At 39.9% G+C, this 24,486-nt stretch overlaps 1 protein-coding gene across 1 annotated transcript in view; it reads right to left on the bottom strand.

The window, feature by feature from the left end:
- The window catches only part of NUP93 (nucleoporin 93), a 73,112-nt gene extending 51,178 nt beyond the window's left edge, over positions 1-21,934 (bottom strand). The window contains exons 1-2 of the mRNA XM_053987557.1: positions 21,660-21,934; positions 20,986-21,103 (exon numbers count right to left, since the gene is read on the bottom strand). Coding sequence (XP_053843532.1) covers positions 20,986-21,103; positions 21,660-21,838 — 297 coding nt within the window. The 5' untranslated portion in view covers positions 21,839-21,934. The remainder of the gene's footprint in view (positions 1-20,985; positions 21,104-21,659) is intronic.
- Positions 21,935-24,486: the final 2,552 nt, after the last annotated feature.

The raw sequence follows: 24,486 nt of genomic DNA, 5'->3' as shown, positions 1-24,486 counted from the left end.
GGTACCCAGAAACAAAGTGCCTGTCCCTAATCAGTGCAGAAGTGAGACAGCACTGCTCCATTCGCTTAAAATGGCTAAATTATTCATTCTGGTTAGGATACTCTAGTATCCTAGTGTGCTTACATGTTTGTTGGTGGATACATATTATCAGATATTGCACTGAACAACACCCACATAGCATCTATAAACAAGCATTATGATCACATTGCAGGCTTCCAGTATTATTTTGTCAGAGAATTTTCCTGTGAAAATACTTTGCTGATTCACTAATGTCATACAACTTATATATTCATGAAAAATAGACCACCAAATGTCATTTATCCTTTCCCCCAACACAGCTCACAAGAAGCTCCAGTTATCCCTAGACATCTTGCAGCACTGCAGACTCAGATGTCTATTAAGAGAAGCCTTACTGCAGAATATCCTTCCAGAGGACATCCAAAGAGGGCAGACAGGATTCCAAAACATACATTTCAGTAATGAAAAGCAGCAAACACACAATGTTTATCACTCAGGAGGTACATCCAGTAATGCAGCCGCTTTAACTTTGGTCATCAAGCACAACTTGGGTGTCTCCCATCTACCTTCACAGGGTATCACAGCTCTAACATCACACCATGCTGTAAAACACAGATATCCAGTGAAACATTATCCTTTTCACAACTACTGGGCACTATAACTGAGGTTGCAGGGGAGGTTGTGTCAAACCACTGTATTTACAGGTAGGATTGTGTCAAATCATCCTTCAGCTACTATTAAGCAAACACTTCTTTATGGAACTGCACTTTAAGTAGCACAGTCATCATTACATACATCAATGCATACTTTTATGTTGCTACTCAATTATGATATAGCATATTATTAATGTACTATTACTGAAATAGGATCCTGCAAATAACATTAATTCCTGTGTCTATTTATTGAAAGCAAGGACATGCTGGAGGCAAAGATATTGAAGACTTGATTTCCTTTTTAAAGAAAACTTTTATTAATGTTTGTTCCAGACAAGATCCTCCAGCTGCTGAAGTTTAATACCACCCAAAATGTATTTTCCCTAGGGTCCTCCATTATCAGCAAGGGCCTTTCTTGCAAGACAAATCTTCCAAGATATTTTCTTTGCTATCCAATTTGGGAGACTTCGGCATTCAGCATTTGAGGAATGCAAGCAAATCCTGCCCCTTCCAGGCCTTCTGGGGCACCTATTAATTTAACCTCCTGTAGAGAGGGAATTTATCATCTCTTCCTATTGCTAGTATCTAAAAAAGTAGAACACAGCAACTTAAATTTGCATTGCAATTATTTAGTCTATAGATAGCTGTTGCCATAGTGTTAATTAAATTGTTATATGGTAACGTCCTTTCTCTTCCACCTTTTAAAGTTGAACTCTGAATAAGTCAGGTAAGCTGGGACCATGCCATGTAAGAGTCCATGGAAAATGAGTACAAATGCTTAGACATTATATTGTATTCCACATAAAGATGAGCTGAAAAATCTGAAGTAGCTTGTTATGTTCTCTCTTTCCCACTTGGTATGAAAGAGACTAATTTCCAAAAGGCTTCATCATCTGTCACCCAAACTCAAAATTTTGAAAAAATCGCCATAAAATTTCACAGACCAACCACAACAATTGAATGGATATGAACTGCATAGAGAAGGAAAAAAAAAAAACAACCCTGAATTTTTTTTCCATCATCTTTGTGTTTTGTAAAGATGGTGAACAATAGTGATGGCCACCTCTGCACAGGATTATCAGATCTGGCAGACCATTGAAACAGGGAAATGGAGAAAGTCAGATATGGATAAACAAACACTAAGCCCAAGATATGCCATGGCAGATAAAAAGTTTTAACACAAATACCAGCACAAGCTTCATTTTGGTAATTATACCACTCACACTGGTATTTGCTCAGAGATGGAGCAATTTCTACTACTTCCCAGTGAGAGAGAATTTTTTTTTTTTTTGCAAAAGTATCAATTTATTTTAAAGTGGTAGACTTGTAACAGGCAAAAACTTTACCTTACAAAACTTTATTATTTAATGGAAAGCTGAAATGACAAGAAAGGGACTGTATCAAGTCCTGGCAACAAGTTTAAGTGAGAGAGATTAAATAACACTCAAGACAGTAGTCAAAGGGCAAACTCTTGGCTCCTCATCCTTGTCAAGTGTTTCCCCTCATGTTTGGAAGTGCAGGAAGCTGTTTTGGTCTCTCTTAATTTCCAGTACTTCTAGCCACAGTGAAGTATTTAGTATTTGTGTAATCACTGGTTTTCAGCAGGCTGTAACAAACAGCAAAACTACCTGACAGAACCAGATAGCTGAAAATGTCATTTTCCACCAAAAGTGTGGCCATGCCACCACCTAAGCCCACAGATATACATAAACCAAAACAAGCTTAATCTGTTCTGTTTTGTGAAGGTCTGTGTTTCTAAAAAAGGGAGAGATAGCTCCTGAAGGATCCCTGGTTACCTGTACCAGAACAATTAGAAAGGAAAGGCCTGGGTAAAGAAAGGTTTCTGCTCACCACAGTGGCAAGATTCAATTGATAGCAATTAAAGGTTCCACCCTGTCTACCTTATCAATACATCAAAGTGACCCCAATTATCAGGACAGCTGCTTTCTACAGAATTATTCATGTGCAACACAATAGCATCAGGCCTTCCACACCCATCTGTCCAAAACCTGATGTGGTCTTTCCCATAAGCTGGACAAGTGGCCATCAGTAGCATGAGCCTGAGACTCAAGCAGAAGGGACTAAGAGGAACATGGACCTTTAAACCACACTGGGAAGCATCCCAGGAACTGAGCACAGGTTACTGATGGAGGAGAGGGCATGACCCTTCTCACATCTGGAGAAGCATTACACAGTGACTACAACAGGCATATTTTATGAGTAGTGCTACTAACATGCAACACACTTGTAAAGCTATACAAATAAACTTTCCCCTAAAAAACAATAACTAGTTTAAAAGGAATAAATTAGAGCATCCCTTAATGTCTGTTAGCAGCTCAGCAAATGCTGGACATGTCAAAGATCAAAGGTGAAGAATACCAGGAGGCACAAACCTTAGAACATTAGGATTTCTGTCAGTCTCCCTCTGTCTTCTTTTCAGTGTCTCCTGCTTCAGAGGTTCAATTCAGTATGTGAAGTTGAACAAAAACAAAACAAGGAAACTCACAACTTGCCTATTTATATTTTTTTTTAAATCCAAACCGCTTTTAGATAAACAAATTATATTATGAATGTAGAATTTCAATATTCTGGCACCAAGCCACATTTTAATGGACATTCCAACACTAACTAAGGAAATGGTTGTGCATTAAGCCTATCAATAAGTCAACAATCAATACTTCAGTACTGCAGTAAAAATACAATGCACCCTTTTTAACTGCCACTGGCCTCATCCTTCTTTATCAAGCTCAGCTCCTAATAAAAAAAATAAGAGTCCTGAAGCAAGAAATGAAGCACATACTATTCCACAGTCATTAAGCATTTATCTTAAAGTCTAGACCTAATTGGTCCTCTGAACTGTACAGATTTTTGTTTTTCAAAACTGTGTTCTGACAGGGCAGAAGAGTCAGGAATAAAAAGGACAGAAGCTCAGACACAAAATTAATCAAGCAGGTCAACAGGTAAGGGCAGCAAAATATAGAAACCACAAACAGCAAAGCCCTAAGCAACTGCAAGTTAGCAGCTGCTTCCAACTTACCTCCAAAAAGCATCTCAGTCAAAAGAAAACAAAAAAAAATCCCATCAAAGCATACTAACATTTGTGTTTTAATCCAATTCATAGATTTTTAACTGCCTGCACAACATCAATCCTGCATAATCCCTCGACATAGCCATCCTATCAGTTTGATCCAATGTAGCCAAAGGCAATCTCTGCAGAGCACGAGTTTTGGACACCCTCTGGAAAGTGTGACCATCAGGCCATATTGCTCTGCAATAGAACAAATGCTTTCAAAATTTAGTTAACTCTGGCTTCCCAGTCAGCACCATCGCCAGAATGCTGAGCCACCACTCTATTTCTTGACAGTGGAAAAAACCCACAGGTTTTGGATGCTTGGAGCAGCTGTGTATGTCTGCAGAAAGGTTCAGGGTATGCTTTACAAGAAGAAATGGTAGCAGACATTGATCCAGTCCTGTGAAACCTGAATGTAAAAACAGGAGGACAAAAACAACCCAATTGATCATTTTTATCTCCAGAGCCTAGTAAGCTCAGTACTGAAATGGAACTTCATCATGGAATGGCTAAGCCAGCTTAATAGTTTGTGTAAACAAGCCAACTGAATTCTCCATTTTCTTCTCCGAGTCTGCAAATACACAGAGGGAAACAGGGAATGATTGTTTCAGAAATCCCCCCCCAGATCCCTTACGTTTATTTGCTAAAACCATCTTGCATCCCTGGGGTTTCAGCTCAGAGCACGGTTGAGAATTTGGAAAGACTTTTTACTGATATTTTCAGGTCAAGACATCTGCATCTTGAGGTTGAGCTCTGCAGAAGTAGCCAAGGCTGCAAGCCTGGCAGGCAAGGGGCAGGAACACCCAAGTCCTCACAGACCATGGAGCAGTTTGCCAGTGCACAATCCGAGTTCAGGAGCAGGGTGTGTGCCCAGCAATAGCCTATGCCAGACCTCTGACTATTAGGTTTTGCTACTTCAGCTCACTCTCCCTACATCAGGCACATCCTAAATAATCCATCTCAAGTGAGAGTCACCACACTACTAAACACTGCTGCATAAAATGATTATATTGGGTAGCAGGCAGTAGCTGTATTGACCAAAGTTTTAGCCTACAACTCTAAACTGCCAGCTTAAAGGGCTTTTGCATGGCCACAATTCCAGCTCAGAGCAGCAATTAAGAGCAGTCTTTGCACAAATTCAGCTCAGAGAAGTTGAAGATCTCCAGCAGCCACTGCTGCTGTCTTAATGACAAAAGGGTGGTTTCAGCAGAGCTGCCAGTGGACAGGTGTTGGTAGCACAGCTTCAGTTTCTTGTTTCATGTGGGCAAAGGAGCTCTGCTGACAGTCTGTACAACAGGGGCAGCCAAGGACTGTGCTGTTTAGCACTGCCAAACTAGAAAACTACTGATTGAAAGAAACAATCTGATTTTTTCACAAGGTCTGGTGGTATCTGAGGGAGTGGAACTTGGAGGCCAGTTAAATGTTGCCCAATATTGTTCACAATCCTGATCAATAAAGAGGTCTGACAAAATAGCAAAAAGGAAAACATCCACATAAGCTTCCACTACAGAATCTCACAATCTTGTGAGAGCCAGTGGTAAATGCAATTTTTAATTCTCAGCTGAAGAAACTGATGCATAGGAAGGCATTTCTTGAACTCAAAGTCAAGCATAAAAATCATGACAAAAATTGGATCAAAATCCAGCTTTCCCAATTTCCTGCAATGAAAAGCAGCTGCCACAGAAGGCCATTTTCTAAGTAAATATATGCATCAGGGGGTGCCAGTCAGGCAAGGATCCAAAAATTCAAGGGTCAGGTGCTATTCAATATTTGAATCAGTACAATAAAACACTGCATAAATATTTAAACTGGCACTCTTGCTCCAAAATACTCTTGGAACGTATTTCAGCCACTTGCTTTCAAAGTTTATAACTGACATTCTCTTCTTTCTTCTGTCCTGTGGAACCTCTGAAAAAAACCCCATTCCCTGTTCATCCACAACACATCTGGCAGCAGTTTGCTTGATTTGAATGTGCTGCTTTCAGTCAGCAAGTACAAATAGATAAATCTCAAGTGCTGAAATCCTACATAATTGGCTCTTTATGAGCTCTTGTTCTAAATCTATCCTCAGTTTCCCTGAAAAACCCAAACAAAAAACCAAAACCTGAAAGTCCAGAACACTCTCCATTTTTTACATCTCATTTATAACCTCCATCTTCAAAAGCTAATTGCTTGGGCTGCATTTCAGTTGTTTTCACAAAGTGAGCTATAAAACAACGTAAGATGCAATTTGTCATTAGACACAAACTATGGAGGACATACATTTGCTTAGATCTCAATATAGATCAAGTCGTCAAAGGCCAAGGACAAAGGCATTTTGATATTCCCCATACAATTGAACCTCCCAATTGTTTTAGCCAGTCATTAATATAAGTTATGATCTTGTAGGGCAGCATTTCCCTACTGTCAGTCACTATCTCTGCTGCCCAACCCAACCCCTACTTTTAAACTATGTGACATTCAATGAGCTGGAAGCTGCTGTAACTGGAGGTAGAAGCCCTGCACATGTGCACTGCCAATAACCCACCAGGCTGCACCCTCTAGCAATTAAATACACTGAACTGCAGCTCTGCTGGAGATTCCCATCCTGACATCTCCACAGTTACACTCAGTATTGATTTGCATGAACCTGCTCCTATCTCAGCCTTCATTTCCCTGTGCTTCTATGTCTTAGGCCTGTCAATGTACCTAAGCTCCAAAAATAGCTGAAGTTTCTCCTGAAAATAAAGTTTAAGAGGATTTTAAAAGATATTTCAGTAACACATCCTAAGAATCATTACGTTTTATTTGTAATAAACACATTAACTACCGGCCAGAAATTTGACATTGCATCTGACACCTGCAGAGTTTTGCTTCTACTGCTGGTAGCAACAGCTTGTTCAGCAGATGCTTCTAGTAGCACCTAGGCAAGTTGTTCAGAGATTAATAGCAAAAACAAACAAATAAAAATCCAGACCCAAACCATACCCAAAAACCAAGGGACAAAAGACAGCTCTTTCAGTTTCATTGAGCTATCAGATGTAACAATTAACTAGAGCTTTGGTAGTAATGTAAAAGGAAGCTCTGATGATCCCACAGGTAAGATTACTCTGATGGAAGGTACCATAGTATATCAAAATGCTCTGAATTCATACAAACACTTCAAAAGGTAGTGCTTTACTTAAATTATTTGCACTCATGATGGCCCTGGAAGAGTCCAAAGGAATTAGCTGTGAGACTGTCAGTCTGAGCAAGCAGGATTTATTCTGTGAAACTGTGCCTATCAATAAACTAACTCACTGCACTGATTTCACAAACAGAAAGGTCAGTACTTCAGCCTTTCAGATCTGGCACTTGGCAGGGCCAGCAGCCTTACAAAAGCAGCATTACTGTGTGACCATGTGGAGGTCTCTCTGTCTGAGGAAGAGGTTGCCACCTGTGCTGCTGATATGGTGTCACTCCTGATTTACTATGGAAGCTGCAAGTTCATTTTTTAAAAAGATAATTAGCCAATACTACACAGTAAGGCAAAGGATCCACTGCTACAGCTATAGCAAAGGGTTGTTTCAAGATGTAAAAAACTTGAGTAAAATAAATCAATAAGCTCGGGAGTTGTTAAAACTCTGAGGTCCTGCCTACCTACTCTCTGGGCACAAATTCACATATTTAACAGAACTCCTTAGCTTCTCAATGAAATGCATTGACTACACATCCAGCTTACAAAAATAGATGGCAACACTCTCTGAAAAATGAATTGTGAAAGACACAAAAAGACCTTTCCTTTAGTCGCACGTGGTAGAGACTCTATTTCACTGCATGCATTTTCCATAAAGCAGAGAGATATAGGATACTGGTCATTTATCACCCTGGAACTTCAGTTAGGAGAAGTATGAGATCAGCAAGCCATTGCCTTTGCCACCAGAAAGAGCCTCACTAATGGGAAGGCACAGCCTGCAGAAGCATGGACAACCAGATTGTAACTCCTGCACCAGCTGCAGTGCAACAGTGAGTTTTTGCCCATATAAACTGCTTGAAGTCAATTAATTGGCATATAAAAGAGCTCCAGCAAAATCCATTTGCATTTTAAGCAGTGGCCATCCTTCTCCTCCTTCAGCATCTGACCTTCCAGTTTCAAAGTTTCCATGTTTTGTCTGGATGACCATAACCATCCAGCACTCTTGCCACAAGACAAACACTGGTTTGCAAATGCCCACCTACCAAGGCATGTTCTTTCCCACAGATGACACCAACCAGGGGTGCTGAAGGCAAAAGGATCCACCTCAGAGATCTGCACAAAATCAGATCACTTAGAAACTCCTTCAAGATGGCAAGATAAACCTTCTCTGGATCCACAGGGGTACTTCCCACATGCAACATGTTCTGCTGAGCTGTCTCTGCACCATGAGTCTTTGAATTGCGCTTCCCACCTTCCTCTCTGCATATGTGGTTTCAAGCAACATTTGTTGCCAGGAGGCATTGCTAATACATAATATATTGGCTGGAAATTAGTATTTCATCTCAGAGAGAGAAAATGTTACAGCAGCTTCTTCAGAGGCAATGCATGCCGAAGAGTTTAAGGAAAAAATTTTCTAAGACAAACAGAGCAAACTTGCAACCAAGAGAAGACAGATCTAGCAGAGACAGACAACTTAATTCTGCCCTTTAAGACAAATTGCAGATTCAACCCCCTGCAGGAAGGAGATCTGTTCTGTTATTCTGCTGCAGAAGAATGTTATTTCTCAGAGTTTAGCTTTGGGTATTTATTAAAGGAATAACTTCTGACTGATGAGCAAGACTTGCTTCTATTTTCCTGATGATGCTTTGCAAAAGCCATTCCATTTCTGGCATTCCTGGGGATATGTGGACTCATATGTAATGTTTCCTCCCCAAATTCAGCATCCCTAAATATCAGCAAGAACTATCCAGCCTTCAAAATCAAGCCCCAGACTCTTTTCACACAGAGGACTGCCCTGGTGACTGGTGGACCCAGGAGGCAGGAAGGCCTGGAGATTCCCAGCTGCCTTCTGACAGCTTTCAAGAGACACAGTGTAACATCCCTTACATCCTGGAAGGATTTCTCTGAGAGAAAATGTCAAAGCAAGGCAAAAGCAAATAGAGTAACTCAGAGGAAATAAGGAAAAAGGAAAAGAAAGCTAACAATTCTGCTATTGTGACTAACAGAGATATAACTGAGTGACAAGTTACCATCAACTCTAAGTCAAAGATTTCACACTACTAGTTGATGGGAATCATTTCCAGCTCAGCTTCCCCCTGCTCCAGCAACAAGCCAGAGGAGGTGTCCGCCTTGAGTGCTTATTTTATAATTCATTAAAAAAAAAACAAACCCAAAAATTTTCCTCAGACAAGGAAAACAAAAAAACAAGAGGACATTAGAACAGATAGAGAACAAGGCATCTAAGAGTATGATACCACAGACAAACAACAAACCATTTAGTGTAACTTTAGCTAATTATGCACAGCAATGTCATACACTTAATCTTACCAGGAAATATGAAGCCAAAACATTAACCTCAAGTAAAATAGCAAAACAAAAATAAGAGAAGTGATATTGATTCACTGTATCTGTTGAGTAATCAACATTCTTACCATTAACAACAAGCTGCAAATTTTCTGGATAAGCCATTTTAACCTTGGAAAAATTAAATCAAGATAAAGGGGGACTAAAAGAAATATAGCAAGGTTAGATCTATGAGAAACAAATGAAAACAAACCAGAGTACAGAGTTCAAAGGTGTAATTCAGCAGTGAGATGGATCTCTGCATCCAGCTTCCAGCATTTAGCTTCCACTACAACTTAAAGATGGTCACAGTCTCATTTAGTCAAAACAATGGTGAGTTTTTTGACTACTGCATTAGCACTTATTTCACATTCATTAAAACCTTCAGGATTTTGTATCTACCTAACAGACAGAGTAAAAGGATTTAAATATGCCATTTTCTGCTACAAGCCTTGGGGCAGGATAGAAATAATGAATGTTTCAGAGTTACTGTATGGTAACCATAGCAGGCAAAATCAATTACTGCTCAGAGGATCTGGAGATAACACACAAGTTTGATCATCTATTTGAAACGTGGTTTGTTTTTTTTCCTTCTGCATTTCCTTCCCCATTCTCTTCAGAAATTTCTCATACCTTAGAATCTGGCCCAAAGAATCCTACTGACTTGTGTTTAGAGATAAGGATTTGTCGTGATACTGTACATCATTCCCACCTATGCACTCCCATTTATCTGAGATTAAAAGCAAATCCTTCACAGGTTGCTACTTCTGCCCTTCACACCGAGTTTGGCTACACCAAACATCATTATCAGAAAAACCAAACAAACTGGTGTTATCAACAGCACTGTGTAAGCTGGACAGACACCCTCAAAAGAGAAACTGCAGGACACACTCAGGGAATCGTCAGAAGCATGTGACATGGCCTGAGAACACTTTTTGGATGAGTAACATTAAAAAAAGGAACCAAGTAAGAGCTGGTACTTTAAGTGAAGTAGAAAGTTCTATAAAGGGCAGATCGTAAAATCCAGTTGGTACAGGTCTGAACAAAAGGAAACAATGTCTGTGTAAATGATACCGAGCTCAAAACGAATAAAGGAAATAAATTTTAACATAATCTGTAATTGGATTGTGGAGTTTACTGCCACAGGAAGATGGCAAGGCCAAAACCATAATGGGATTAAGAACTGACTCAGTACGTATATCGATATTGACAGTACCTAGAGCTGAGTTTAACACTGAAATTGTGGAAAGAAATATTATTCCTCGTGCTTCAAGATAACCAGTTAGAGACTACTAAGGAACAAGGTGAAGCCTAAAAAAGCAAGTTGATATCCCCGTGATATTATGATAGTGTTTCTCCTCTGAATTATCTGGTGCTGAACATAAGCATGTAAAGGCAACCAAACAGATGTGTCCCAAATGCAATCTAAGAAATCAACTATGACAACTTTATTATCACCTAATCCCATATCCCTGAATCAAGCCCGGATAGCCAAGTGAAAGATTCAAAAAGGTTTAATGGAGCTGCTGAAACTGAAACTAAGCACTGAGGTGTTTACCACTGCCTTTCCTCATTCATCAGCCTTGGAACAGCACTTGTGTGACACTGGCAAACCCTTCCTTTGCTCCCTCAAAAACACCATACGTGACAAAACCTCTCTCCCCCTTTCCCCTCCATCCCACAGTAGACACTGAAGGTAACACATAATCCAGAAATTGATGCTCAAAACATATAGTCCACAGAGACTTCACTGCAGTCACACCACCTAGCAACATGATATGTCATTCCTCTATTAAGTTATTTTAATACTAAATCTCTCCAACCTTCTCAAGCCATTTTTACCAAGCGATGATCAAGCATGCTGTTCCAATTAATTTAATTAAAAGATACTCTGTTAGCTCATAATGCTGCATAAGCATTTTGGTACTTCTGTGGAGTACCATGTATCTTGCATGCTTACTGAGATACAAATAATGGAATGGTGTAGAAAACTTCCAACTCATCTCCCTAAGCTTCTTTCAGTCATTTCCACATGCATGAAAAACCAATGAGACATCTAGCAGTAACTGCTTTTTGTTTGAGCAGTTTAATATTTTAGCTCAAAGTAAGCAAATAACTCGTTTGTGCCCAAAATAGTGTCAAAGCAGAGACTTGAGTAAATGCTGGGAGGAGGTAATACATTAATTCAGAGCAGAAAAGCAAAGAGAATGAACACAACTAGAGTAAGAAAGACAAAAAAAGAGAGTGGAAGAAAGATGAGAAATAAAGGATAGGAAAGAAAACAGACACTGAGAACAGAAGTTTTGCCAAAAACCTAAATAAGCTAAACAAATGCATGTATCCTTAGTTCTACCTCACAAGGCTGCAACTTTCTTTCAGAAATGTATCTTCGCAGAAATAAGAATTTCATTTTGACTTCAAAAAGAAAAGTTAAAAAACATCCCTGCACACAACCCAAACATTTCTTCCACAAACTGCCAAATTTTCAGGCTGCTGTTTTGTATGGGAAAGCTTAAGTACATCCACAGTTTGATGCCCAGTCACTGATAAACAGTTGTCATACTTCTTAGTTAGTGACTGTTTTAAATCAAAGCTTGATAATGCCTAGGATTAAGATTTTGGATGTGGAGTCAAACTGACTAATTACAACAGGGGAGAGGAAGGCATGCACAACAATATACCTGTGGCTTTTCCCCAGACTGCCAAATTACGCAAATGGTTCAGTAATAAATCCCAGTGGAATTCATCAGTCCAGTAACACTTTCAAGAGGCTTGAGTAAATGAGGGGAGCTTGAGAGGAGGGGAGGGAACTGAGAGCTGCAGCAGCTGCTGCTTTTCCTAATAAATTTGATGAACTGCCCCACTGGAAACTGAGTGTCCAGGGTTTTATGCTGTTTGTGACCACAGGAGTTCAACAAGAGAGTCTGGCCTACTCACATTACAGATTTCCCCCGTGGAAGAGTGATTTGCTCACAGCACCAGGAGGGATTAGTTGAGAAAAATGGTCAAGATAATGCTCACGTAATGAAGACTAGCAAAAAAACTCAGGAGAAAGGTAACAATTTCATCTCCCTTATAGTTCAGCTCCAAGCCTCTCTTGTCTCATTTCAGACAAGTTCGCTGAAGATCAAAATTCTTTTTTTCCTACTGCACTTGGGAAACTTCAGTTTCTTTCTCCTCTTTTTCACTAGTGTTAAAAAGCCATATTGATTTAAATAGGTAAATGTTAGTTTTTTAACCCCACACCTATGGCTTAACTCCACTAACCCACTGCAACACTGGGACTGAAAGCTTCTGCCATCACTGAGAATTCCCCTCAACAACATCCCTGTATGGCTGTGAGCAGGGCTTCCCAAAGCCAAGAGCTTCCATTTCCAATTTCCACAGAGGCACTAGAAGGTCATACCAAGGTCCACTTAAAAAACTGGATTGTTTTAAAAATAAATATGTAAAAAATAATTACCTCTCCTCCAAACTATGATCTTATACTGCTACTATACAAAAGTATATATGCTGTTCATATATTAGAAATCTCATTTATCTGCTTGTTAATTTTTGACAACTTTTTCTTTTTCCTTAAATGCAACAGAGATGAACCAGGTTTACTTCTGTGTATAATCAGTTCCACTTTGAAATTCCAGCACAGCCCTGCAAATCTTTCATTTCAGAGCTATAATAAAGGTACTGGAAAACTCCAAATCCTCTCCTATAAGGTCTATGCATTATTTGCAATGGTTTAAAAAATGTTACAAAACAAAACAGAAGTTATGCTTTGCAAAAGCTACATTTGAGCCTCAAATAAATAAATAAAACCATTTCTTTAATCCAAGTGAGTGCTCTATCACATGATATGTGGAGGGAGGAAATTGCCAGGCTGCATCTTAGCATTGTTTCTTCTCACCAATCTGTAAAGATGCAGAGATTAAACCATTCTACTGAATTTCTCCTGCACCATGAAAACACCAATTCCAACAGTTCATTTGCACATGCTGAGCACACACAGCCTAGGTCAGTAGCCAATACAAGCCCTCAGCAAGCACTAAATTAATGGGACAGCATGACACTAAGAGGTACCACATTGCCAGAAATGACATCCTCCTGGTCAGACACAACACAGATCCTGGAAGTCATTAATGACCCCACAGTACTTCTTGCAATAGTAACATTGCTACAAGCAGAGTGTTGGGGGAATTCTAGCTCAGATCCTGACATCCAGGTTTCCTCCTGAGTTCCAGCTATGAAAGGATCCAGCACTGCTACCAAGAGAAGTGGAGATGTCTACACCTCAGCACAGGAGAGGCTGCATTTTGGATATGTGATATCCAAACTGTCTTTATATACTGTATTTACTCCTTCACAGGAATACAAGTAAACATTCAATTAGAAATAGGAACCATTTTCAAAGAAGGGCAGAGCTACAGGGCAAAAGAAGAAAAACAAGGAAGGGGGAATGAAGTCAAGCGTTATAACTCAAAATCTGGTATGTTTAAAGATGTTTGTAGTATCTGTTACAAAAACATTTATTAAAAGTTTACAGTTGTCCCAATTTGAGATGCAAAGAACATATCAGGATTAAGCAGACAGGAAATGTGAAATGTGCCAGGGCATAGCAGAATTTAAATAGATCGATAAAGACACCTACTAGAAGCAGAGTTCCCAATTTTTCCATCTCATGACCTTGCATTAGCATAAAGTTCTGAAACATCTTTCCTGCACTCTTGTTTACCCATGATGAAAGAGAAAGGTAGATCACGTACCTTATCTCCCTGTTCCCAACCCCTTAAGGTTAGGAAACCATGATCAGAACCATGATGAACTGGAAGATCACCACATAATTACTCCAATTAGCATGTAACCAGGCAAATAAAATTTAAAATAATTCATTATCAGAATATTTACTGAATGACTGTAATTTGGCCAATTAATGAAACACCTGAGTAGTCTACATTAAAGGAATCATGGTTTGGGATTTTTGGGGGTGTGCATATTTGTTTTTAAGCTTAATAAGGTCAGGATCATTTAAAACTGCACTAAACTATGCCACTAAAGCACTAATGAAAACTAGAGAAAATTGCTGCTTAGATGTAAATTACAAACATGAGGGGAAAAGTGACAAGCAAAAAAAAAATCCCAATGTTTTGGGCTTTTTTTTTTTCCCTTTCTGCCTTTTTTTTTTCCTACAGTGTTATTCACTCACCTACCTAATGCCAAAAAGAAGGGGATGTTTTGATTTTGTTGGGTTTTATTCCTTTTAACTTAAAACCAAACCAGACCCCAAAACCCCAAGTTGCCTATGAAACAGAGAAGCCTGCACTCTTAAATCCTAGACACATCCCAACCTACAGACAGCTTGGTACTTCCCAGGGCATCCTTTAATCAGCGCAGGCCCTGGGAGGCTCTGGGCCAGCCTGTTCATTGAGAGGGGCCCTGGGACACTGTCAGTGTCAGGGAGGTGGCAGCCAGGCCACTGATCCCCTGGCTGCTTTGCCAGGGCTGTGAGCTGCCCAAGGCCCATGTCAGCCAGGAGAGAGCACTGGCAGCCTGCAGTTTATGTAAAATTGTTACACATTACTTAGAAGGGGACATCAAACACAGCAGAGATGAGCTGAGGAAGTTTCTGTACTTTATATTTCCAAGGTCCACATCCCTTAGCTCCATTTGCTGCATGTCAAAATAATCATTAATTTCCCCACCACTTTCTTCAATTGTGTGCAAACTGCCTCTGGCCACATTTAATTACCAGGATAATTATATTCTTGCTTTACACACTAAATGTGTACATTAAGGCTAAAATCCTAAATGCAATCAGTGAGACAACCTCGGCAAAGAAGGATGTGATACTAGCATGCACTAGTAAAGGGAGACTTAAAAAATGACTTTTAAGAACCTTTGAAGATGAGGTATTTTTGGAGCCAAACATTTCTACAGTTTTTGAAGAATTCCCAACTATGACCAGAAATAGTATTTTTCACTTGGACTGCACCAATGCGAAGAAATCAGCAGCTAATGACCAACCCTAAGAAAACCAAGGTCAAAGGTTGTCCTCTTGCCTTCACCACCATGGCTCTGCAATGGTTAAAAGGTCCACACAGCTGTGCTGGCACCATTGATTAGGGTGAACAAGGAAGCGACTGAAAAATAAAGCCACCTTAATTTCAAGCTCCATTAGAACTGAAGGACTTGGGGGTGGGGGGAGAAATCAATGTTTGGCAAATGAGAAAGGATAAAATCTGCAAAAGGAAAAATGCATTTTCAAGCTAAGCTAATGCAAACAATGGATGGTGAACAGCACTTGAGGTTGGCCCTTTAAGGTTGTGTCAGCATTTCCATTTATAAACTCTGATTTTAGTTACACTCTAGTAGATTACCACAGGCTTTGGTGTTATTCTAGCATATACCACAAAGTATATCACAAATGGTCACATAAAATAGCAATTAGAGCTCAATTGTTGAATAATGCACCCTTGCAGTACCTGATGTCAGAATAAGAATTTTTAAATTACAAATCATATACATGCATACACACAAACAGAACATACAGGGGTGGGGAGAGCATCCTGGGACCCAGATTCTAGCAACACTAAAGTAGAAGTTAAAGCTACCTTTGATACAAAACCTATTTACAGTACTTTGAAAAGCTTCAAAATATCCCAGATACTTAATTTCAGTCTGTCTCTCATGTCACTTGGAGAGATTTCAGTCTAACCTTCTGCCCTCATTTAGATAAAAGCTCTTATTTCTGTATCTGGGCCTCCAGAGAGCTACTCAGTCAATACTCTGAATATCCACACCCAGAAATCAAAACCAAACCCTAGTATGCAACCTTTCATTTCAATTCTGCCTAGGTCAGAAGGCCAAGGTGAAACTTGTACAAATGAGATAATTGAACAAAATTTTCCTTCTGTGTAATGGAGCCAGGCCTTCACCTCAAACTTTCTAAGCAGATAAGCAATGCATGCAAGGAGAGCTTGTGTCTCCTCCTAATATTCATTTCACAAATCTGCACAGAGCTGGACTGAGCCAGAAAAATGAGAGCAAAACCATCCTTTTTTTTTTTTTTTTGATTACCACCATGACTCTGGGCTTTTATTTTTCAAAATAAGCATAGAGGGCACCAAATCTAGTATCAAGCCCAGTGACATGTTCAAAATACAAAGCCAACAGTAATGCATAACACACAGTGTAACAGTAAAATGACCTTAGCAGGAAGAAATCAGGCCTTGATCTAGCAACTAACTCTTACCCCAAAAATCAGTCTGAAAGAGCAGCACTGAATCTCTCTCTGACCTCCACACATACACCAAACAGCAAAAGTGCAGGGGCCAGATCCCACCTCACACATGACAATAGCACAGCCTACCCACAGTCTTGGAATAATTCCTTCACTGGCTGCCATTACTGCAGCCTGAGAGAGGATCTGCTATGACAGTGCTCACTAGAAGAGGACATAGTTTGCATCTCTGGAAGAGTGGAGAAATACCTCTTCTGAACAGAATAGCAAGGTTATGTTTATATTTCCATAACCCATCTTTGGGATACAGATTTGCATGATCAAGCCTTACCTTGGATTTTTAAAAGCCAAAAAGAAACAAACAAAAAGACCCAAGCACATAAATACATGCTAAATATGAGATCAAGAAGCACTTGACTAATACCATTCAGTCTTGTAAAGATTTTGCCAAAATAGAGCATTTTAACAATTTAGAAAAATCTTGATCTTTATAAAACTCCTGACATAAGAATTATTGTAAAATGGATTTACTGCAAGAAGTGCTTGTTGTTCTGCATGCAATTTAATAACAAACTTTGAAATGAGAGAGGAAAAATACAAATTCTTATAATTTAATGGCAAGCCTAGAATCTTTTACATATTCTTCCCGGCCTACTGCTCTAGTGGGAGACATTTCCTGGACTCACAACCCTTTTATGTGCAAGCAATCTACATTTTACAACTGATAAATAATTCAGATAATTAATTGAGCTGCAATTTGGTGCACTTTTTAGTCAGCACTATAGAGGACCATTTAAAGAGGTTCTGCACAGAAAGTCCCTCCTGCTTGTTAACCCAAGCTGAGATTTCTATTAAGGTGAATTCCTAGATTCTCTTAACACTTTTTGAATGTCTTGCACCAGCATCCTGGGACTTCATGCCCTATGATGCTCCCCTCTGATTTTTCTTGTTGTTTTACTCTCTACATAAGAAATAGGGATTTCCTGGCATTCTCTTTCTGCAGTGCTGATTGCCATCATTTGAGAGATTAGATTCTCTGTGCTGGCCTCCCACAGGCTGCTAGAACAGACTGCAATGGAAGAAGGAACAGAAACAACAAATAAATCTTTAGGTAAGAATGCAGGGAAAGCTCAAGCAAACTGCCAGAGAAATCTCTAGATGCAAAGGAGTGAAGTGGGAACACATGGCAGAAAGTCTAAACGGTACTTTTGTGCTGTAAGAGCTTTGTTAGAATTTAAAAGTCAGCAGAACCCTGAAATTCCTATAATAAATAAATAATAAAGATTTAATTATATTTGTAGCCTTCACACAACTGCAACAGTCAGCAAAGGCTATGCATTAGGTCTGTGCCTCTGGCACAAGTGCCCATATCCACCACCTGTGCAGTGGTGCACAGAGGCTGCACCAATGCAGCCCCACCACCTCTTCAGAGGGAAGAGGGCACAGATCTACAGTCTCAGGTGCTTACCCCCACAAAATGATGCTGTAAAGTATTTATGAATAGATACATACTCAAATTGAAGATTAAGGGACAGATATGAGGAACCACACAGAGAAGAATAATTGAAGTGTTAAAGAATCTACAAATGACAATTAAGTTTCAGATGGGATTTCAGGCTAAATAAACTTGCTGCGAACTACACAGGGTTGTGAGTCTGTGTCAAGCATCAGGAAAAGACAGGTATGAGAAAGGACAGTTGAGCCTACAACACTGATGATAAAGTGTGGACCAAGTTCATTATGAATATGTGAAGAAGTTTTTGCTGGTTAAAAAGAGTAATGATAATGCCAGAAGGCACAGGCTGAGGGCTTGATGCAGGACACAACAGGCCTTCCCAAGACACAGAATTAAAGCTTACCAGTATACCTGTGTAAATACTGAGTAACAGCAGAGGAACAGTAAAATCCTGTAAAGAAATAAAGCAGACCCCTCCCATACATCACTCTGCACACTATCTACCAGATACAATGGGAACAGCTTATGGAGCAAGGATTCTACACAGTGCAGAGATAGCTTCATCTCTCCCAAAACAAAGACAACACATCTGAAGAAGGCTTAAGAAACTATCCAGGAACAAGTAAAATAAATCCCAATAATCATCAGGAGGTATAAGAAAAAGTAACATAGAAAAAGAAACTTCTGTAGCACATCGTTATCTCAAGCATCAAAAAATTTTAAGACCTTCTTGATTAATAGAGGTAATTAGAGGACTATTAGCAGTGTCTAACACAAAGGTCCTCTTAAATAACTAACAAAAACTTAATAAAAACTATTCTAAAAGACTTGATGACTGCATACCAGAACCTACAGATAGGTACAGAGACTTGTCCATATTCTAAGCAAGTAATTTTCAGGTACAGACCACAGTTGACACCAGCCAGACAGCTTGAGATGTGACTGCAAATACCCTCAGAGCAGAGAATGATGCTCTGCAAGACATAAATCCCTGCACCCATTAACTGCAAAAACAAGCAGGGACAAAACATTTAAAACTGACACTTGGATAATGTGCCTCCAAGATGATCTGAAGTGGAGCCCCTTGCCATCCTTCCCCCTGCAAATTGACTTTTAGCTAATTGACTAAAAATGTTTTCTGCACATGGCCTGCAAAAAAAAAAAGTAAGATTCAAAGCACACATTAGGCCTCAGAGATGAGTTGTTGAAGTGATCAGTGAATAAATCACTAGTGTTAATCATGATTCAACACAGCAAAGATGCAACTTCAATTTAAATGATTGATTTTAATCCTGTTTCTCATTTGTACTTTTTAGTGGTTTTCCTGAAGAAAGGGCTGAATTGAATTGGCTGATTTGGCCATCTAAACACAATGATTTGCAATTAACCACTGGTTTTATGTTAAATTTGGAGCTTTTCCTGAACAGGAGGATACATTCAAATATTGACAAGGGTGACTAAAAAAAGGTACTAGAGATAAGAAAACATACCAGTATCACTACCAGAATATACCAGAATCACCATTTCAAAGAAGGCCTTGAGGTCTGGTATAATTAAGAAAGAATAAAATCATCACATTTTAGTTAGGTAACCAGCAATAATATAAAATATGATTATTATGCAATCATATCCATTTTCTCACAGGTCTCAGCTCCAAAGAGTCAAGCGCGCTACTGCTTCTGGGCTTGAGAATCTACAATAAGATTCTTCTTACAACAGAAAGGAAAAACTGTAGAAATCAAAGAATTAACAGCAGTAGTAAACCTAAAAAAAAAAAAAAACAACAAAAAACCAACAAACCAAAAAGGAAAAACTAAAAAGAGGCAAGTGTTGCTGAAAAAAATCTAGACAGAATGAGGTCAAGAAAGACATGTACCAAGCGTAACATCACCAATTAGAAAGACAACAACATCAGAAATTGGGGCAAAGGGATAAAATGAGAAAAGACAGAAAGTGAACAATGCCAATGGTTTAAAGCTCTCACTCTATGATCAGGCAACATATAAAATCTCCAGAGAGTACTAATCTTTAGTGAAAGAGAGGCCTTAGAAAACTGGGGTTAAGTAAGTCTGCCTGAAGACAGGAGACCACAGGGCTCCTAAAACTAGCATAAGATTCAACTAAGAGCCCTGCACCCAAAATGGATGGCACCAAATGCAAAACTAAAACATACATTAGATAAAATGGGGTAATTTCACATGCCTCCCTTCCCCTCCTGAAGTAGTTGAGCATACTACTTCTGCAAAAAAAAGAAGAGCCTACAACTCTTCTGACCCTCATAAATGAGCCATCTGCCAGAAAGGAGAGAAAAGATGAGCTTCAAAGTGATTAACCAGTAATTCAGACTTACCTTCAATGCAACCCACAACATCAATTCTATTACCAGCTCTTAACTGAGTAATGAATATTGCAGGTTTCATAATGAAGATATTCTACAAGGGCAGGCAATGATCAGAAAGCAAAACTAGATGGGTCACAATAATTTCTAAAACAGCCAGAGAAAATTTACAGGAAACTTTACAAGATAAATTCATCTGGTAAAGCATTTGAACCACAGCAAATTCAGTCTATCACCAAGACAAGGTTATGACAGCTGTGATACAGTGAAAGAAAAAACCTATACTCACCTCTTTTGATTGTTGGCTTAAATGCCCCCTATTCCAACACTTCAAAATTGCCTCAAAAGTGGTTCCACATGTGTTTTTCCAATCAGACATACAAAAGGTTTCAAAACTATGAGAGAAGTATCCCTGCGCAGTTTCGGCTTGCAAGGCCAACAAAGACAGGTCCACAAAGGGAGTAAGTATGCACCTAGCTCCTCTTGACTTCAGCAAGAATTTGGAACTTAAAATACTTCTATTATCTTGGTACTTAATGCTGCTTCTCATGGCTAACTCATCTTTCAGCATTGAAAGCAGCATCTCCCCTCTACTCACTCTAGCCAGTGAATTAAACAGAGAGCAAGACAATCTCCACAGAAACTTTAGAACAGCTCTGCACCACAACACAGGAATGGAAGTGGCAAGGGCAGTGTAATTGAAATGCCAGAAATTTCCCTACCTGGATGTCAGTGTCCTTCACAGGTTCAAGAGGTTCAAATGTAGTGGCTGCACTTAGACTCTCAAGTCTCTGAGAAATGTGGGATATATCAAGCCCTCTAGACCCAAGAAGAACCGATCTATAAGGAAGACATTGTACAGATATGAAATTAGTATTGAACAGACAGAACTCTAAACCCAGACTATTGTCAATATTTAGGTCAGCAGCCAGCCACGTACAGACAGTGCTCCCAGATGTGCTACAAAAACTGCACAGCACCAAACTCTGAACAGCCCTACGTGTCTATGTAAACACCTCAGCCCTGCTGAACTCTTTCTGCCATTCCACTGCAGTGCTGCACAGCTGCCAAGTCCTTCCAAACAGAAAAAAATGTACACTGTGTTGGTAAACATCCTCAGCAGCAGTCAGAACAAGGTACTGCACTTTCTGGCTTTAGTGTCCAAAATCAAGAACAGTAGCTCCTCAGACAAACCCTTCAACTATCCTGTTGTTTTTTGGAAGTAGGAGAAAGGTTGGAAGGAGAAAACCGAAACACAAGCTTTGCAGTCATTCTAAAAACCAGCTTTGCAGTCATTCTATTTCTCCCAGCAGGACTCCCCCCACGTTGGAAACCAAACCCATAAACAGCTTCCACCCTGCGTGCAGAGTCTCCAGCGTCAGTGCTCCGTACTTACGCCTTCACATCGGCAGTCTCCTGGGAGGTGCGGGTCAGGGTGCGGGAGCGCAGGCGCTCCCCGGCCTGCTGGATCTCCTGCAGGTTGCGCTCCACGTGCGGGAGCTCCGAGATCCCCTCTGTCTCGGCTGCCAGTTGCTCTGCCTGCTGCAGCAGCTCTCCAAAGCCATCCGTGTCCATCTCTGCGGCAGGTTTCGCTCGAGACACACAGAAACCTTCAGGGAAAAAGGGAATTCTTGCTCAGCTATAAACAGTTTCTATGCTTGCGGGGTCACAGGCAAGCCAGCAAGAGCAGGTCTTCTAGAACAGGATATACTGTCTATCCTCCCCAGGAATTAAACATCAAAGAAATCTTTACAAGTGGTCTCAGAGAGCTTTCAAGTAAGAACACAGGCTATGGACCTGTCAGAAGTGGGATGCATATGTCATATCGTAGTTCATATTTTGCCTTGAAACAAAGGAGGATGAAAGCAGAGAAGTCCCTGTGAAGAATTTGGTGTTAATTTAGCTATAAACTACTGGCATACACACATAAATAGATTGCTTGGAGTGCTGGACTCCATGATCCTTATGGATTCCTTCTCATTCTATGATACTGTATTCTTATCTATTATGAAGTAAGATGCATACATGTGTAAGCATAGGAATATATGTGGGCTGAAAACACACATAAACATGAAGTTAAATTAGTAGCAAAACAGTCCAGCTATAGATGCACACAGACAGCCATAACTAGCTAGATGTTAAAATGTGTTGCTCCATATGTCATTAACCCCCAGCCAAAAGAAATAAGTTCATATTCTTCCAGTTTAGAAGACCTGTGTCTAAATTCAATGCCTACAGCAAGTTTTACCAGTGTGAGAATTCCTTGCATTGACTCAGTGACAGAATAATTTAAAAAGTTAAAGCACAAAGCAAGGGCTGTAAGAGAAGATGTATTAAATGCATCATGCAGTTCAAATTCAGAATGGAGCCTGTTATTTTTACAGAAAGGATGAAAGCATACATGCTTGGGATCACTATGGAAAAAGATGTGTAGCTACAATGGTGTCCACATTAACAAAATATGAAACCCAAAACCTCAATTTCACACATCAAATCACGGTTTGCAGCTAAACCAGCTACAAGCAATAAGCATCAGGCACCTCTATAAAGCCACAGATGCTGAATGGAGCTACAGAGATGAAAATCTCCAGTACAGTCCCTCTCTCATAGCTTTTGCACCCAAAGGGCCTGGGATGAAATAAAAGAAACCAGATCTCAAGCATTAACTCCAACTGTTTATCATTTACTCAGAAGTAAAATCAGTGAAGACTATCTGGTTCAAGGAAGCGCCCGAAGAATAAAACAGCGATTTTTACAAATCAACAATAGCCTGCAATTCAAGTATTTTTTTTGTACTCCTCAACCATACCAAAGCAATTTTACAATAGAATTTGAACATTCCTCACGTTTTCAGTCTCTCCACCATTCCCAAGTACTACTACGAGCAGCAGTAGCAGCACTTGCCTCTGTCTGGACAAATGATTTAAAAGCACTGCATGATGATTCATTCAGACATATGCAGTTTGAGAGAGAAATTCTCCTGCCTGGGTGCCAGGACAAACCCTAACAACAGCATCCAGGAATGGAGAATTTCACTAGCACTCCCCACACACTTCAGGAAAGCAGGGGGAGGGAATGATTGTATTTGCAATGACTTGTTAATCAGGTGAGATAGCAGAGACCGGATCTGTTTGAACAGATTAGCGTGCCACCGAGATGGAGTGGAACAGGGAGGAGGAGGGTGGAAATAAGCAGTTTCATGCCCTGCAATGCAGTACAGAACAACTTCCCAGTGTTTACTTGCAATAACTCAGATGCACCCCTGCCAGGAACAGCCTCTGCTGGCAGACACTGACCAGAACAGCCACACTCCTGTACATTCAAAGACTGATGAGATCCTCCAGGAGCAGTGACTGCGAGAACAACACAGACATCAGCTTGATTTGCTCCGATCTGGTCCACTTCCTCTTTTCATTACCAAGATAAAAAGCTGGGAATGTAAGAAGCACTCACGTCTCAGACTGCTGAAACCAAAAGCACAAAAAAATCAGTGCTACAGAACTGCACCCAAACCTACACATTTTACCTGCAGACACCCCATTAATGCCATGTAAGGTCTGTCACATAAGTTTGCCTGCGTAGGACAACTGCAACAACTCTGTGAGACTGAACCCAATTCAGCAAATATGGAACAAACTGGTTATTTTGGAGCAAGGTAAAGTACCTGTGATTATAACCAAGCACTGGAAGCAATGTCTGAAAACTCAAGAGTCAACACTAACCAGCTTTTTCTAAGTGACAGAATTCAGACATTTAGACTGAATATTCATATATTCGTAACAGTGCAAACAACTTTGTCTCCACCCTGACAGAATTTACTCCATTCAAGAGTCTGCAGTCTGACTCTTCATGCTGCTGTGCAAGATGGAAACTGCTTCCACAGCAACGGGCACAGCCATGGCAGATTTTCTTGTCTGGCTGGGGAAGGAGCAACAACCAACATCTAAGAGAAAGAAAATACTTCAGAAATTAAATTAACTTCAGTGAAACCAGACTGACCTTGGGCAAAAAGCCAGGACTGAAAAAGCTCTTCTGTAAAACAACTTTGATGACTTATCAATAGAAGTTCCTGCATTAGACCACGAATCCATTAAACCCCAGTTTAATTTCCCCAACATTTAAAACCACACATAACCACTACATATTGTACAAACTCACTAAGTTTAAGCCACAAAGAAAACAGAAAAGATGACAGGTTTCTTAAGTCTATTCAGACTGATTAT

The sequence above is a fragment of the Vidua macroura genome, chromosome 11 (genome assembly GCF_024509145.1).
Source record: "Vidua macroura isolate BioBank_ID:100142 chromosome 11, ASM2450914v1, whole genome shotgun sequence".
Lineage (NCBI taxonomy): Eukaryota > Metazoa > Chordata > Aves > Passeriformes > Viduidae > Vidua > Vidua macroura.
The sequence above is the reverse complement of the archived record's forward strand: the minus strand, read 5'-3'. Positions and strand labels throughout refer to the sequence as shown.